At 44.0% G+C, this 19,078-nt stretch overlaps 1 protein-coding gene across 4 annotated transcripts in view; it reads right to left on the bottom strand.

Annotated features, from left to right (window-relative positions):
• Nucleotides 1-3,989: 3,989 nt before the first annotated feature.
• ADD2 (adducin 2) overlaps nt 3,990-19,078 on the bottom strand; it is a 105,389-nt gene continuing 90,300 nt past the window's right edge. For all 4 annotated transcript variants that reach the window (XM_083184516.1, XM_083184518.1, XM_083184519.1 and 1 more), the window contains exons 12-15: nt 18,194-18,283; nt 15,545-15,710; nt 14,910-15,035; nt 3,990-6,913 (exon numbers count right to left, since the gene is read on the bottom strand). In XM_083184516.1, coding sequence (XP_083040642.1) covers nt 6,636-6,913; nt 14,910-15,035; nt 15,545-15,710; nt 18,194-18,283 — 660 coding nt within the window. In that variant the 3' untranslated portion in view covers nt 3,990-6,635. The remainder of the gene's footprint in view (nt 6,914-14,909; nt 15,036-15,544; nt 15,711-18,193; nt 18,284-19,078) is intronic.

Below are 19,078 nucleotides of genomic sequence, written 5' to 3'. Positions count from 1 at the left end.
TATAGCAGGACACAGCGCTTATCCACTTCACCAGTTATTACAGGAAGGTGATGGACATCTGTGTATCAGTTTTTTAGGCAGAACTAGACATCGGGGTTCGTATAACCCAGAGATTTAGGTTAAGTAGCGATATATAGATTGGTGTTATGGTATACCCACTATTTAAATTAAGTAGAGACAGACATCTTGGGAGCTGGGCCATTAATAAAGTGAATGAAGCCTATAATTTCCCAGTAAAGTAATGACATCACATGCACCTTATGTTTCACTGATGTCACTGTGTATGATGTCACTGTGTCCCAGGGAATCAATAGGCTGCATATTGTCTAGCCCATTGAATGACTACCTCTACTGTGGGGAGGTGAATTAATTAAAGCAGGATCAGGCAACTTTGGGTACTCCAGCTACTACAAAACTAAACATCCCATGATGCTTCACCGACCGCTTACAGCAGCTTTATAGGGTTGACTACTGCACGTAGTAAATTTTGCATTTGCGTATATCAATTACTAAATTATTTATTTGTTTGTAAATGGTGAAAATTGTATTTTAAAGCCACACAGTTTATACCTATTTAGTAGAAAAGACTGCGTGCAAAAGAATTCCGGTTTGGTCCCAAAAGCTACAAATTGAGGAGATACAAAGTTTGTAAACAGAGTCCTAGAAGATCGATTATTGAACCTGATATCCTTTCATATACAGTACATCATCACGATCATACCTCCTTTATTCTATGTGTATATGCAGATGTGTATACTGCGATTATTTTACAGAACTTTCAATATATTTAATATAGGTTTCGAGATAATTCTGTTGGTTTGAGGTTTTGATCTACAATCTTCTACACCAATGGTTCTCAAGACCCCACACAGTTCACGTTTTCCAGGTCAACCGACAGGTCCATTTATTACTCGGTGACACATCTTAAAATATCCACAGTTGGAGCTAATTATTTGACTTCATTCTGTGTTGAGACCTGGAAAACATGCACTGTGTGGGGTCCTGAGAACCGACATTGAGAACCTATGGTCTACACTATGCAAGTTTTCACAAATGTTAGTGATCCACTTAGGCAGTTCTTAGTGGATCACTAATCCACTAAGAACTGCCTGGCAGTACTCATGGGCAGCCACTGTTACTGGGATCTATTCTCAATAAAGTTATTCATTCATTAGAATACGTCCTGTGAGAGGATGAAGAATGGGTCTGAAGCTTAAACCTACTGTTCTAGCACATGAAAAGTCATCATGCTTTACGTGAGTAAAATGTGGAACTTATTCAGGTAAAATCATACTTGCCTACTTTCGAATACTAGTTTCAGGGATATTATAGTTGGTAGTAGAATTTTGCAAAGCGCCCCATTGGGGGCATGTCATGCTCCACCCAAAGGGCGTGGCTAGTTCCATATACGGAGACATTGTGAAAAGAGATTGTGAACGTGGCACCTAGAAGCGTGGCTGTGTAGTTTAAAATGACTTATATCCAAATGTAGATGAGCCCCAAAGCAGTTAGTAAGAGCTACTATACTTGGTAAAGTGCTGGGAAATGGTGCTGATGATTCAAAGTAAATGTATATAGCTCTCATTCCTTTATCCCCAAAAAATGTAACAGTGTAATGTGAGCTAGGTGAAATGAGGGAGATTGCTAGACTAATGAGGGAGATTGCTGCTATTTCAGGGAGTCTCCTGCAGAATGCAGGAGGGTAGGCAGGTATGGGTAAAATGTGGTCTACACTATGTAAGTTTTCACATATGTGTAATTTCTTAAGTAGAGATCACTAATCCACTAAGACAGTGGTTCCCAACCTTTTTTCTCTCCCGTACCCCTTGATTAAGCTTTTCATTTATAAGTACCCCCTCCTCTCAATTTGAACTATCCACAGTACTTACAAGTGGAGTGGAAGTGAGCGGTATGTGTGTCTTTATGCGTGTCCTTATATTAAGGAGTAGCTGAGGAGTAGTGTGTGGACAGGAATTAAGTCCCTCTGTGTCTGGCCGCTGGCTGTGTACTGTCTCCAGGGTTCCTGCTAACGCCTGTAAGATTAATGCCACTGCTTCCTCCACCTTTGGCAGCGCAGGTAGCTCCCAGTGGATTGCTGATCGGGCAAAAACATGAGAAGACGATAATGACGATGCAGACAGAACCGGAAGTGATGTAACGTGATTCGTCTCCATGGCAATGGAAGACTGGAGACTTCTTCCGCCATTACCTATATTATTTTCAAGTACCCCCAACTGGTCTGCAGAGTACCCCCAGGGGCACTGGCGTAACTAAGCTACCGCAGCCCCCGCCATGGCGGGGAGGCGCAGAGTAACTATGGGCGCCTGGGGGGCTGCGGTGCTATAGATACCCGCTGCGTTGCTGCCCGGCCGCATCTGCGGTCACTGCCCGTCACTCGCTCCCGTCGCCGACTCCTGCTGATAATGAAAAGTGACACTTAGAAAATGGCTACCCCCGTATTGCAGACAGTTTTGGCAGCCATTTTCTAAGAGTCACTTTTCATTATCAGCAGGAGCCGGCGCCGGGAGCGAGTGACGGGACAGTGACGCAGATGCGGCAGGTCAGATCCTCCACTCCTCCCTTTTTCGCGCTCTCCGTTCCCCCTCTACCCCGCTCCCGGAGGCTCATGGGGCATGTAGTCCTCTTCCCAGGGGTCCCCTCACTGCGCTTGTGCTCGGCTACTGCTGTGAGGGAGATCACAGCGTCCAGGTATTTACCTGGCTAGGTGTGGGGTGTGTGTGTGTGGGGGGGGGGGGGGGGGGGCGCCGAAAAAATTTGGCGGGGGGGCGCAAAATATATAGTTACGCCACTGCCCAGGGGTACTAGTACCCCAGGTTGGGAACCACTGCACTAAGAACTGCCTGGCAGTACTCATGGGCAGCTCTTAGTGGATTAGTGATCTCTACTTAAGAAATTACACATTTGTGAAAACTTACATTGTCAAACGAAATGAATCAAACTCCCACTGTTCCTGATTTTCTTATTTTTCTTATTATTATTACCTGTCTCTTGCACATACTGCCCTAATTACTTATTGCATTATTTTCACGGTGTGAGCGGGCAGTCTGCTTATTGAATAGATAGGCTGAATATCAGTTCCCTCTGAAAAATCACTGCATGCCCTCTAATCTTATCAGATTCTCATAACAGGAAGGGTAAAGGTGGCCATACACATGCAGATTTATCTTCAGATCTGGCTGGTTGGAACAAAAACATGGTTATGGATGAGAGCAAATGACAGTTGACCAAACCGACAAACTGTCACTCATCCATAACCATGTTTTTGTTCCAACCAGCCAGATCTGAAGATAAATCTTACTAGTGTATGGGCACCTTAAGATCCACCAAACCTTCCAAAGAGTCGGAGGCGTAAGTGTATCTTAATCGCCAGATTTACAGAATAATATACATAGCACTCAGCTGGTCAACGAGATTCGGAGCCCGCAATGAATTGGCAATGCTCCAGCTATGCTGTGTGACAACGGACTGTGGATCAGGGTCAGACTTAAGGCCCCCATACACTAGGGCGACTTGTCCTTAGGACAAGTCTCCCCCGACTTCCCCCTGAGCTTCCCCGGCTGCTCCCCGGGGGAGCTTGATTAGATTGGCACTTGATGTGCCATTTTTTACATGTGATAAATCGTCTCGATTTATCACATGTAAAAAACCCGGGGAGCAGGGGGGGGGGGGGGGGCTACAGAGCAGGGGGGGCTGGGGACGCTGCGGGGGACACAGACGGCATAGAGCCGGGCAGAGGGAGCCGGGAGCTGTCAGTGCTAGAAAAAAAAAGCCTATACAATGAATGGGCAGCCTGTGATTGGCTGAGCGCTCTCTCAGCCAATTGCTGACTGGCTGAGAGAGTGCTCAGCCAATCACAGGCGCCCATTCATTGTATGGGCTTTTTTTTTTTATTCAGTACTGACAGCTCCCGGCCCCCCCTGCCCGGCTCTATGCCGCCTGTGTCCCCCGCAGCGTCCCCAGCCCCCCTGCTCCCTCCACCGCCGCGCCGCCCCACTAGGTCCCAAGTCGGGTGGTCGTACGTGCAGCAGGTCCTACCACCCGACGCAGATCCGATGCGCACGGGACCGCGCATCGGATCTGAGGGGACATCAAAACTAGCCGATTTTGGTCCGATTTCGGCCAGATCCGACTGATCTGGCCGAAATCTGACCAAAATCGGCTAGTGTATGGGGGCCTTTACAGAATCAGTGTTCACTGTCCCATCTTACAGTCCAGCAGCAGTTGTTGCAGTGCAGACTGAGCGGTACCAGAAGGAAAACATTGTATCCCCCATTGCAGGTGATAACCGCTGTTGCCGCTCTATCAGCTCAATCACAGCAGCAGTTGTGCTACGGAGCTCCGTTAGAAGAGCAGAAGTCACACTTTAATCCTGCTGTGAACCACACAGGTACTACAGTATGTATTGTACATTCTGGTGGAACTTTGGGGCTTGGAGGTGGGTGTCTCCATTGCCTCTGGGAGTTTCGCCACTGTGTAGCATATATTAGATATAATCAGATTCTACCTGTCATTTATCTAGTACATTCTATAAAATGATGACTAGAACATGAACGTTTGCTAAGGGCAACTCTTCAATCTGTCTCCCCATAAGTATCAATAAAGAACTACTGAACAAAAAATAAATAGCTGATCGGATGCGGTCATTTAGTCTACAGTATTATGGTTGACAGTCATTAGGTCGACATGGGAAAAGGTCAACATGGAAAAGGTCGACATGGTTCTAGGTCGAAAGGTCGTTAGTTCGACAGGTCATTAGTTCGACATTGTCTAGGTCGACAGTCAAAAGGTCGACATGGAGTTTTTCACTGTTTTTTGAGACAACACGTGCCGACAGGTGGCATTTCATGCCCTACCATCCACTAGGGCGTGGTGGGAGAATAAAATAGTGTGCCGAGCGTAGCAAGGCACCGCGCCCGACGTATCGTGAGCGCAGCGATACGGTGCGGTGCACTTTAAACTGTGTCCATGTTGACTGTTGACATTCAGGTAAAAATACAGTGAAAAACCCCATGTCGACCTTTTGACTGTCGACCTAGACAATGTCGAACTAACGACCTGTCGAACTAATGACCTGTCGAACTAATGACTTTTTGACCTAGAACCATGTCGACCTTTTCACATGTCAACCTAATGGTGTTGACCTAATGACTGTCGACCATAATGCTGTAGACCAAATGATCCCAACCCAGCTGATCAGGGTTTAAAACTATTATTTTTGTTTATAGTCCATCATTGTTTTTTTATTTTATGCATTTTTTAAATATTTCAAATTAGTAACGTTTTGGTGAGTTACATACCACAATGATGCTATGGTTCCTGGTTATATTTACTTTTATGCGGTGACTTAAGGTATAATAGTAGTATTTGTTTTCTATATATAGCGTCATACATATGGATGTCTATTGCAGGGGAAGACAATACTGAGTTCTATAACCAAATGAATTTAGCTATGATTGAGAATGCATAACTGAGGTGGGAGGATAAAAGTACCAACCTTGGAGATACAGTATATGAGGGTATAATTACTATAGGACAATTTTGGTACTTTTTTTTTTTTCTTGTTCGATTCAAATCGATTTATACCGATGTTGGATTTCCAGGACTGAAACACATTAACTAACAGATTCATTTTACTATCATTTTTGAATGCCAGTAAATGTGTGTTCTAGTCCTGGAAGACCAACACTGATTGTGATCAAGGCTTATTACATAGGGCCCTGTGTTTGAAAAGTGACAAAAGCTTACTGGTTGGCACGTTGGGGTCTATGTACTAAGCCTTGGAATGAGATCATGTGGACAGAGATAAAGTACCAGCCAATCAGCTCCCAACTGTCATTTTTCAAACACAGCCTGTAACAGGACAGCTAAGAGCTGATTGGATTGTACTTCTTTCTCCATCCACTCTATCTGTCTTTGCGGCTTAGTACATAGACCCCTGTTTAAAAGAGTGACAGTTATTAGTTGACCAATTGACACTTTTTATCTCTCTTCCCTTTATCACTCTACAAGGCTTAGTATTTTTTCCCCCAAAATTAGATTAAAAGCTCAAGTACTGATTTACTAAATTGATATGAGTAAATAGTAGTGACATGGTGCCCCATAGGTCAATATAGTTACAATAATAATCATTATTAAGTAGTCAGCCCAGAACCATTTGATCCTACTATTCCTGTGGTGCTAATTGTGGCAGGACATACCTTTTGGCAGCCATTTTGTAATCCCCCTTCCCTCACATACAACTAAACACATTGCATTCTTTAAATACTCCAAAAATAAAATAAATAAATAAATAAATCACAAAACAAAAACCCCAAAAAATAATCATTGTAGCCGTAGAGGAAAGTTAAAAGGAAGCCAGCTATAGTATTCAGACAATTATAAAAATGTCTTTTCATTTTTTTTTTCATGTGAGCTAAGCAGGAATCTTGTTTCAAGAGTCAGAGGATTTACCGGGCTGCCCCGGGCACAGGCTGTCCAAATCTCCTAAAAAAACACACCTCAGGAATAAGCATCCACATCAGACCTCTGCGTCCATAGGTACGTTTATCTCCCTTCTCTGGAAGCAAAGGCGCTCCTATTCCCTACATGACAGAACAGTTTTATGGATCGAGAGATCAAGACTCTGCCTTTTCTTTCTCCTTCTTTTTTCCTTTCTTTAGGAATGAGGGAGTACGAAACTTCTTTTTCTTTTTGGAGGGTGATTTGGTGGGGGAGCCCTCTGGGGAGGCATTGGGGACCGTCTCATTTTTCACTTTGGGGGTTTCTGTAACTTTCGGAGGTGTTTCCTCCTGTGGAGGTTGGTCCTCTTCTTTTCCATTCAGCACCACAGTTGCTTGGACCTTTTCTTCAGCAGCTTCTGTGGATACTGGGACACCATCCTTCCTCTCTGCTCCTTTAAAGATACACAATATAGACGCATATTAAAAAAGAAAATGATAACAGATATCCTGTTTATTTTATATTAAAGGTATAGAAGCAACACCAACTGTTTTGAAAGACTTGGAGACATTATGAAAGTCGGTATAAAAGGAAAAGGTTCTTTTTCCAAAGACTATTTCATTTATTGTTCTTCGATGTACTTTTATAAAGTGGATCGTTTAGACTGATACGTTTATGTTCTACACCACTTTTTTATGTGTACATTAAAGATTACAAACTGCCGCTTACCGGAGGCTCAACTTTTACTGCTGCCTCGGGAGGGTTCTGGATTAAAAGGTCTACAGCAGGGATGGGGAACCTTCAGCCCTCCAGCTGTTGTTTGAACTACAGATCCCAGCATGCTTTACAACAGTTTAGCATGGCCAAATAGCACAACTGTAGCAGGGCATGCTGGGATGTGTAGTTCAACAACATCTGGCGGGCCAAAGGTTCCCCATCCCTGATCTACAGTGACTACATAGACAGTCAATAGGTCAACATGCACAAAGTCCACAGTGGTAAGAGGTCAACATACACAAGGTTGACATGAACAAGGTTGGCACAAGAAAAATGTCGACATGAAAAAGGCCAACATCTGAAAAGGTCAGCATGAGTTTTTTAGGTTTTCAGTGTTGACACGTGAGAACGTGGACCCCCACTGAGTGTAGTCCGTACCCTTGCATGGCTTGCCATGCTGCGAGCTACCGTTCCTGATTGAAGTTCATGTGGGTTTTAAAAGTATGAAAAAGCCCCCCCCCCAATAATTCATGAAAAATTTAATTTTTCACGTGTCCACCATTATCATGTCGACTTTTTATCAATATTGACTATCTATGTAAACATCGGATACCTTGTTGAGACCTCAAAACTGGGCCCTAAAATAGTCCCAGAGAAAGGTGGAGCTGTCCTACAGTGCGGTTAATGGAATTTATGATCCCTTACTCCACCTAATGGGTGCTAAATTTGGGATTAACAGATACAAAATAACCACCAGAGTAATGGCTAATAAATCCATTTAACTTGTCTTCAAATGAGCTGTGCACTGAATAGGCATGACAAATATTTGAGGATAGATAGGAAAACAATTATATTGAAATTGCAGTAACACATATATTGTCTTGTATCAACAGTTTTGGAATATAAACATGTTGTTACTATAGCACACTGGGTGTGGATCGTATTGTCGACCCGACTTAGGTCGACAGTCATTGGGTTGACACCGTTGGGTCGACAGGCAACTAGGTTGACAGGGGTCTAGGTTCGACATTGGTGAAGGTCGACAGGTGTCTAGGTTGACGTGGGACAAGGTCAACATGAGTCTAGGTCGAGAAATGCGTGAGGTCGACATGGGTTTTTCACTGTGTTTTTACCCGAATGTCGATACAGTTGACATGGACACAGTTGGCAGTCAACCGCAACCCCTCGCATCGCTCGCAATGCTTCGGCCACGGTGCCTCGCTGTGCTCGGCACACTATTTTATTCTCCCACCACGCCCTAATGGAGGGTAGGGCATGAAATACCACCTGAACTCTGTCGACCTTGTTGCCGACCTAATGACTGTCGACCTAAGTTGGGTTGACAATACAACCGTATCCCAGCACACTATGCATTGCAAAAGTAAGAACACGTAAAAACACAGTACATAACAATAAAATATGTCTCTCACTTTTTTGGATGCAACAAGTTTCACACTCTTCCTGGCGCCCAGGGAAGTGAGGCTGCCATGAAGCACATTGCATCTAAACAGTAAAGGTACCCACACATTACAGCGAATTTATGGCAGATCGGACGATTTTACTGCAAATTGTTTGCAATCGCAATATGATGCACACTTCTGATGCAGCTAAAGATCGGTGGGATTGGGGTATTTGGGATGCTTGTGTGTTTGTGTGTTTGTGTGTTCAGGCAGTTGGGTATTTAGGAGTTGGGGTGCTCAGGCCCGCTCAGGTGTTCTGGTGCTCGGGTGTTCGGACACATTCAGATGCTCAGGTATTCAGAAGCTTGGCCATGTTCAGGTATTTGGAAGTTGGGGCACTCGGGTGTTCCGCGCTTGGGCACGCTCTGTATTTGGGAGTTGGGGTGCTCGGGTGCCTTCAGACGCTCAAGTATTTGGGCTCTTGGCCGTGTTCAGGTATTTGGGAGTTGGGGCACTCAGGTGTTTGACGCTCGGGCACGCTCGGGTATTTGGGAGTTGGGGAGCTGGGGTGCTCCGGCACATTGGGGTGCTCGGATGCCTTCAGGTATTTGGGCTCTTGGGCACATTCGTGTATCTGGGAGTTTAGGAGCTCAGACATGTTTGGACGCTCGGTCGTGTTCCGGCTCTCGGGTTTTTGGGTGCTTGGGTGTTCCGGCGCGCTCGAGTGTTGGGTATTCCAGCAATTGCCATATTCTGGGCACAGCTGATCACAAGAAGAGTAAAAGGTGTTGACTAGCCATTACTGTTCTGATGGTAATTTACTATCCCACACTTAAATAGCTCCTAGTAGGTGCATCAAGGGACTACCAGCTTCCATTAGCCGGATTTACAAACGCGTTACTTTTCTCACCTTTTATGTGCATTTCTTTCACAAATGTTCCCCTTAGTAAATAAGTGATATTCAAGTAATATACAAAATTAAATATTATTATTTCAGTTTAGATTTTTCCAAGCAATAAGTTTGTGTGGTCTCTTATTATGCAGAAGAATATCCAATGCATGGTCAAGCACCAGGTCAGACAACTTTTTCCCAAGTGGCTGGGAATGTAGGATCAGTGTTAAGGGGTGTGCACACGGAGAGATTTTTGCTAGTGAGTGACTTTAACTAAGCGATTTAACTTTATACAACAGCAATTTTTGGCTAAGCGATTTTGTCTATGGGCGATTTTGACTATATTAGAATTAACATACTTGGTTGGTATTCATTGCAGATCGTCTAGTGAATATCTCCCTCAGCAGTGAATAGCAGCGATTTTGACTACACAGCCAGCGATCTAGTCAAAATATTGGCTGAGTTCTCAGCCAATCAGCCAATCAGCGGCCGCCCAGTCCTTTGAATGGGATTTCTTTCTATTCTCGCGCCGCGCACCCATTCTCTCTGCATCTGCGGTCCCCCCTCCGCTACATCTGAAGAGGCTGAGGCTCTCCCAGTGCACAATACAGATTACAGCCTGCACCTACAGGTACCCAGGACCGGACCCCGCCCCCAGCCTGCTCCTGTCACTCCCCCGGCCGGTCCCCACTCCCATCCTGCCGCTCCCACTCCCATCCTGCCGCTCCCCCCCCCCCCCCCCGCCTGCAGCTCCCCAGATTTTTCATGTGATAAATCGCAACCGATTTATCACATGTAAAATATGGCACATCAAGTGCCAAATGTTATCAAGCTCCCCCGGGGAGCTGCCGGGGAAGATCAGCGTAAATCTGGGCTGACTTGTCCTTAGGACAAGTCGCCCTAGTGTATGGGGGCCTAAAGGCTTTAACCCCTTGGGCTATTTAATTGGACTCCTGATTTTGCCCAATAGGCTTAACACCCTGTTAAAGTAATGCATTATGGGTTTCCAGTTATTAACAGGTGGCGTTGCCTAATAGAAGCCTGTGGGATTTCCTTTACATTTCACTGCTGAGGGATCCAACAGGATCCAATAGTATCCAACTGTGATGCATGCACCCCCTGCATGCAAAGATAGGACTCTAGGTCGCAAATCAGAAGTCCTATCATTGCAAAGGATAGCTCTTGCCACAATATCTTTTCAAGCATACAGCGTTACTAAATGCTGCTATGGTTGTGGAGAGTGGTGGGATGCGTCGCAAATGGTAGGATTCCTGCTGGGAATCCAAACAAATTTAACAAGGTTGCAGCACCAGTTAACCCACTATTTACCTTGGATTTTTTTAGACCCACTGAGGCAGATGAAAAAATACCTTGATACATCAGACAAATTATCCTGTAATCTACTGCAGCTAATTGAATTCTGCCATAATTGTTCATTAAGCACCTATATTATTCATTGAGTACACTGAAGAATGCAAGCTTGCCTGACTTATATTTAGTATACAGAATGCCTCCCAACATTTAAACATGCCATGCTAGGACAAAATACGCCCAGCAAAAACCCAGTTCCCAATCCCCTCATTCCTCATCCTTACACTGTCACTGTTAATGCCCACTTTAGGATGAAACCCCGGCCATTTTCATCAGCGAATTGGGACTGACAGTTGGAATATATGGTGCACACAGCAGAAGCAGACAATTTAGGGGCCTAGTAAATTACAGAATATTGGCACATCCGTAAATATGGACAAAAACTATTTTATAAACAAAACCTCGGTGTACCATAAATATCTTTGTTGAAATGCACTTGGAAGAAATTGGAAAATGATCACAGACACAATAACTTACCTGAGGCCGCTCACTTGAGAGTGGTTTAAAAAACTAACAAAAGCTATTTTTCTGTCCCTGCAAACCAGAACTTTAGTTACCTGAAGCAGTTGTGTAAATACAAATTAGAAAACCACAAACTTGGACTTTACTCATTTTCCGTGTGTCTCCTGGGGTTGGGATCATTTGGTCTATTGCATTATGGTAGAAAGTCATTAGGTCGAATCCATTAGGTCGACATGCTAAAAGGTCGACATGATTCTAGGTCGACATGGGAAAAGGTCGACATGATTCTAGGTCAAAAGGTCATTAGTTCGACAGGTCATTAGTTCGACAAGGTCATTAGTTCGACATTGTCTATGTCGACATTCACAAGGTCGACATGGGGTTTTTCACTGTTTTTTTACCTGAATGTCAACACAGTCGACATGGACACAGTTTAAAGTGCACTGCATCCCCTCGCATCGCTCGCTGCGCTCGCTATGCGTCGGGCACGGTGCCTCGCTACGCTCGGCACACTATTTTATTCTCCCACCACGCTCTAGTGGATGGTAGGGCATGAAATACCGCCTGTCGGCACATGTTGGCTCAAAAAACAGTGAAAAACTCCATGTCGACCTTGTGAATGTCGACATAGACAATGTCGAACTAATGACCTTGTCGAACTAATGACCTGTCGAACTAATGACCTTTCGAACTAGAATCATGTCGACCTTTTCCCATGTCGACCTAGAGTCATGTCGACCTTTTAGCATGTCGACCTAATGGATTCGACCTAATGACTTTCTACCATAATGCAGTAGACCAAATGACCGCATCCCGTCTCCTGCACACTCACATTGTGAGCTGGACTATCCAACTATCCAACTAGTGCCTGGAACACAAAGGAGTTCCCAGCTAAAGATGCAGAATTGCCCTTGGAGAAACCATGTTGCAATGCGAGGAAGGGAAGCAAATGTAACACATGAAAAATATTCCCAAAGTTTGCATGTACCACACTGTGAAAGTGAACCTGGTAACGTCTGGGAGATGATCGTCCAACATCGTCATGTGAACCTCGGAGTCCAATTTGTTATGGCTGATGGTCAGGGACCAGGGTAGCTGCACATTGTTTGCTGAATGTTACTGTGACCTACTACCTCCCAACATGACCCATTCAAGGAGGGACACAATGCTCTGTTCCTGGACTTCCCTCTTAATGTATGATTGCTGTCACCTGTTTCAAACAGGTTAAATGATAAGAAAGGTGATTCAGCACAGGTGATGGCAATCATAAATGAAGAGGGAAGTCCAGAAACAGAGCATTGTGTCCCTCCTGGAGAGGGTCATGTCGCGAGGTATAGTGACCTGTATGCTGCCCAGGACAGTCTTACCATGATAATAAAACCCATCCTGACTGACTTACTACATACATCTTTAGACTGAATTTAAACAGTTTTAAAACTGCCAGCCTTTCTTTGAAGAGTGCCCCCCCCCTTTATTTGTGCTGCAATGTAGCACTGTTCTGCAATGTATCCCTCCCCCCAACCAAATGCACTCCCTTGTAATGCAACATGGTTTAGCTAATGTGCCACTTGCATCATCAATCAGGATTTACAAATGACTGTAAATAACACCCATACTGCACTACCAGGAGTATTGGTATACATAGCTTATCTGTCAGATCAGATCATTCCTCCGTGTGTAGGGTATATAGGTGAATTTCAGTGTTGTTAAACTATACAGCTGCTGGTGCAGAACTACATGCATTCCTGGTACTTTGAGCCTAAAGTCCGTGGCAGTGAGTCCTGGCTGAGGGTGTTTGGTGGGCATTTGGTGTGGCTCCCCTATTTGATTTCTGGACTGCATTGCAGAGCCACCACTGGTTAGCAGTCCATTGCATACACAGAACTAACTGTAGATCTCAGAGCTTTAGGGTGAAATTTAATAGGATGAGAGATTCAGAAAGTGAGAGATTTGGTAAGAAATCTCCAGTTTTTTTAAAGCGGCAATCATTTACACTGATAAACCAGTTTGATTTTAAAATTGTAAATGATTGCCGCTTTAAAAAAACTGGAGATTTCTTACCAAATCTCTCACTTTCTGAATATCTCATCCTATTAAATTTCACCCTTTGTACAGTTGGTGTTACAGCTGTTACCAATGGCAACAGCTCTATCTCATCGTTCTGAATGCAGGTGTATTTATGTATATGCACACATCTGCATAGCATGCAATTTTGTTTACATCGACCCATACTATGCCTAAAACACATCAAATCCACCTGCAAAACCACTCAACTGTGCACCAGCCCCACAGTCCGATCTTAGCTATGCCGAGTTCTCACAAATAATAGTCTTTTATTATATATGATTTATGGCTGCATGACCCAACGCGACATTTCCAATTAGTGCAAATAACGAAACACTCGTTCAGACCCAGCGTTCCCACCTGCGCTACAAGGCACGTACGGTGGATACCGGCTGAGGTCACCTGACTTTTGTCAGCAACGCACTAATTCTTTCAATTGCAGTAAACGGAAACGTAAAGCCAAGAGAAGACCTCTGGGTATTTTCCTGCTATCTTATGTGGAGCAATAGCTTAGCAAAATACTCACTGTGGAGAAATAATCAGCATTAGAAGCACCATTTATAAAGCAAGCAGCTAAAAATACACACACACCGTTAATAAGTGTTATCAGGGACAAATCTCGGTTTTAGTTGTTAGTTTATAGGAAGTGCATTAGTCAGTGCAAAAACACGGTCTACAAGATAGCCCCCAAGTCACTGCCTGTGTGGGGCATAGGCAGGAGAGGTTGTGTGCCATCTCAAGGTGGTCTTTTTACATTGCAGAATTTGGATGCCATGTTGCCGAGGTTTTAACACTACAGTCTGTGGTCCATTCTGCAGTTTATTTCGCAAAATGATCAACCAAATAATTTGTTGACAATAAAATAGTTTGACTGAGAGAGGCGGACTGCCTCGCATGGTGACCCCAAATGGCTGTAGTGTAAAACGTGAGTGATTATTTGGCGAGCAGAAGCTTCGGGAGGGTGAAGGGAAGCAAGCCAGGCCATCTATACTTACTACAGAGACATGTATTCAGAATCTGAGGGCACTCCTGCCATGAGACAGCACATGGAAAGAGAAGGGATAACATTGTGGCGACACACACACACACAAAGACACAATGACAACATATGATCACAATGAATACAAAAAGAGGCTAAAGAAGAAAGGCAGGAACACACGGCAGTATAATACTGGCTTTCAGGGAGATAGGGCAATATTTCCAGCCTGGGTCTATGGAAAAAGGCCAAAGAGACTGCACACCAGCATGGAGTCATAGGGAGGCTTCTAGCCGGGGCGGATGGGCACACATTTACGTGAGGCCACAGGTCATTGTGACTACTGGCACATTAGTCTATTATACTGAGCTATGTTTGGGTCAAATTTTATTATAGGTTTTATTGAATCTCAATTGGAGATATTCTTAGAATTCCTTATCTATAACCAGCAACAAAATAGTCTACAATAGAAATACATACAAAAACCATTCTATATGAATAAGAAGTGAGAATAACATAGTCCGTTGTCATGTCTTAAGGACACAGCCCAGGGCATGTGAAGACTTACCGTCTGAGGACTTGGAAGGAGACACAATCAGAGCCGTGGTCTTTGTAGGAGTTCTTACAGGAGAAGTCGGTGGCGTCACCAGCGACGGCTGGGATTCTTCATCGGCAGCTTCCTTCTCTCCTGTGTCTGTAGATACAGAGAGATATTAAGGCCATAAATGCTGGCAATAGGCTGAATATTGCTGCTCAGGTGGCCCCAAAATAAACGAGACACCAGTCATTTCAATGAATAGCATGATTTTCAGACAAATTATCTTCCAATTGCATCGACATGCCGCGGGAAACGGATATGATTGATTTGGCCAAAATGGGCAAGATCGGACCACCCAGGAACTCTGCTTCTCCAACTCATGTCAATTCCTAGTTCCACATGAGTGACAGGAATTAATGATCACCAATAACACTAACGCCTGCTTATAAAATGTCTGTATTGTAGGGTTATATATATTCCTAGAATTAAAATCTAGTCCATATTGAAATTGTGCCTAAGGCAAACACATGGACGTTTTTAAGGATGTGGCTGTCTAATATCAACATGATTTTGCTTCATCATAACTTGTCTAGGTGTATAGGAGACCTCCAGTACAAGATCTGTTCGGAGAATCATCTGGATATTGACTCAAAGGTGAAACCTACCATCATGGGCAGTCTTCTTCCTCTCCACTTCTTTCTTGTACTCTTCAAGCACTTGGTCTGTCAGCTGGCTGAACGGGTTGGGTGGCTCTGGTTCCGGTGGGATCTCCTCCACAGGCTGCTCCCTGATTTCTGTTTCTGTTTTGGAAGCCAGCTGACTGTCTGAAGACTGCAAACAGAAGGTATAGTTAAGGCTGTCTCCACCCTTAAATCATTTGCCCCTAATCAGTTTAGACACCCCTGGGATCATAACTTTTATAATAATCATACTTATCTACAGTACCCAACAAAGATGGCTCTGAACACTTCTGCAGCCAAAGCTGGTCATACATTGGGGCGACTTCTCCAAGCGGAGAAGTCACTCACAGTCCCCCCTTGAGCTGCCCTGGGCCTTCCCGGGTGGCAGGATTGTATGCAATATATATTGTATGCTGTCCTTTTGCATACGATATATTGCATGCAAACCCTGCTAAGTCTGCCTGTCCGCAATCTGATATATATCTCCTGCTGGTGGTGCGATGATCAGGCTCCAATGCCATGTGCACGCGGGATGGGCATCTCAACGGACCTGCTGTCAAATACATGGTATTTGGATGCTTTTTATGTGATTGATTGCCATAATTGCATAAAAAGTGACCAAATCGCATATATATCGCCCTAGTGTAAGGGCATTTTAACTCTCTCTAACGGTGAAATTCTTGTGTATCCAACTTACACTCACTCTAATGTGCAATAATATACATACTGTAGCATGTACAGCCCCTTACAGACCCTGCACTGGGAAACCACCAACAGGTCTCCATGGTACAGGGAGCGGAGCCGAGTGAGCACATTCATCACTGGAATTACTGGTTCGGTAATAAATCAAGGATTACATGAGTGTTGAGAAGAAACACACTAGTTACAACAACAAGGGTGTACAGTATTAACCTCCTGAAACCCGAATATATGTGCATGATTTTGATAAAAGATAGAATTCATTAACAAAATCAATCATTCTGGCAATGTACTGTTATGGTATTTCATTGCAGGATTATGTGATCACCTTCTGTACTAAGGAGGCAGTACTGTATTATATACTGAGAAAAAATGTGTGCTCCCTATTGTGCACAAGCAGGCGCTGCCAGGGGTGTTTCGCTAATAGCAGCCACTTGATACTGGGGTTGTCAATCCCATACAGGCAAGTAGCAAAAACAAAAAGGAAAGTGGCGCTTTGTTTGATGAACAGAATAATAAATTTGATAAAGCTGCACTCTCTAAAGCAGCGAAACGCGTCAGAAGCCCTGTCTGGACCAGACCTTTATCATAATCCCTCCAAGTGTATTGGGACCCTTCTCAGCTGCTGGCCTCTCGCCCTTGCATACTTGGTTGCTGTCTCCCAAATTTCCAACCACAGGAGATACAAGTTGGCATCTACATCCAGCCACCAGCAACTACCAGTTGGATTACAAACTGAACCAGTATACCTACAGCCGTACAAACTTTGAGGACGCTTGCTGTAATGCTTTCCCAAGGGATTGGAATCCTCTGGGTAACTATCAGCCCACCCTGGGCAATACTGGTACCACCATCCAACCAACAGAGAGCTAAATTCCAGCATTAGCTGAGTCAGAACCTGTCCCCTTTCCCTTTTTTATTCAATTCCCTATCCCGGTCTGGTCCATTTCCACCACCTGCAGTGCCTAGTGCACTCTCCGTATTTCAACGGGTTCAGTTTTTTTATTTTTACTTATATGTATATGTCATATTTTTTTTTATTTTTCATTTATATGTATATGTATTAATTTTTAAATTGTTATTAAATTTATTATTCTGTTCCTCAAACAAAGCGCCACTTCCCTTTTTGTTTTTGCTACTTGCCTGTATTATATACTGTAGCTGCTTCTGCATACTGTAAATTTCAAAGACATTGGGGCAGATGTATTAAGCCTGGCGAAGAGATAAACTGGAGAAAAAGTGAAAGGAGATAACGCACCAGCCAATCAGCTGTGTTTGAAATATGGCATATGGGAGTTGATTGGCTGGTGCTTTATCTACTTCCAGTTTATCTTTTCGCCAGGCTTAATACATCTGCCCCATTATTACCACATTAGCATTTCATGTGCTGTTTTAGAGCAGAGCCTTACTAAGACTTTATCGCTGTTGTGCAAACTGGCAGCGGTCTATGAGCAGATCGTAGCCGCCCAGACAGAGTGAAAACCCCATTATTGCATCAACATGACCGAACAGAACTGAGAGACCTCAACACATAATGCTGGGGATTTGCGCTGCTGTAGTTACATACAAGGACTATTTCATTTGATGGATGAATTAAAATATTAACCACAACTCTATGGTTAGGTCTATTTCCAAGTTGGAGAAAGGACCATCACATGACACAGCATAACAGGGAGAGTAGCAAGGTCAGAATATGGGAGTCCAAATGGATCCTGGTAGGCTTGCCTAGCTTCTGGCATGGTGGCACGCTCTGCTTGCCACCTGGTTACTAAAGGCAACAGGGGGTGAGGTGGAAAGTGACAGTGCAAGGTCACCGGCCTTGCTCCTCCCACTGCGCCTGAAAGGTCCCTTCTTCAACTTGGAATTAGCAACTACGACAACTATAAAAACATTACGTTCAAGGTAGTGTAAGCATATAGGAAAAAATCTATATACCGGACTTCTGCTTTTATCTGTTATGACACTTGCTAGTAACTGAGACTGCGGCCCGGCGGACTTCACATCTTGGCGATTCTGCTCTCGGATCTGTTGGAAAAAAAATACAAATTAAAAAAAGGAATTAGGCCAGTTCTTCAGAAAGAGGCATATGCATCATGATAAGAACATGCTATCATTCTAGTCACTGCACAATGCTTCTACTCATGATCGGATCCAAGGAGGGGTGACAGGGGCGGTCATCCCAGGGCCCCCACACATTAAGCGCCCCCACACTCTCCCGCTGAATGGCACAAGCTGCTGCTATTGAAATCAGAGCACAGCATGATTGAGGTGTGTCTCTTAATTCCCACACAGCCACTGCCAGCACCATGCACCGAGGTGCTGCTGATGTCACCGTCAGCTTCTCGTGGGATTTCACAGTGATTGCAGTGGCCGGTGGGATTTCTGTGACATCCAGGAGCTGAGAGTGATGCAGTGCCATTCCACTCAGTCTCAGCTCTTTCCTCAGCGGCACTGGCAGTGGGCATTGAGCTGTGTGGCACTGGACACATCAATTATTGTGAATTATTCATAAACAACAGCACTATATACTATTTTCCATTCATTAACTAACTTTATTTAACTACTAATATTTTGTGAACTGCCTTTTGTAATCTTGTGATGTCTGTCCATTTTTATGTATATATTCTTTTATTTTAACAATTGTATTAAGAGTCCCATCATGTTTTTGTTACTCCATTACTTATGTTATTTGTATTTTCTTAGAAGTAACGCACCAAAGATTCATTGGCGCATTCCAAGAAAATACTTAGAACATAAGTAATGGATTACTAGATAATTTTCAGTGCCGATTCTTTATATTATTCAAGATATTTGGAACAT

The sequence above is a fragment of the Crinia signifera genome, chromosome 4 (assembly GCF_055691185.1).
Source record: "Crinia signifera chromosome 4, ASM5569118v1, whole genome shotgun sequence".
NCBI classification, from domain to species: domain Eukaryota; kingdom Metazoa; phylum Chordata; class Amphibia; order Anura; family Myobatrachidae; genus Crinia; species Crinia signifera.
This window is presented reverse-complemented; position numbering and strand designations above follow the sequence as displayed.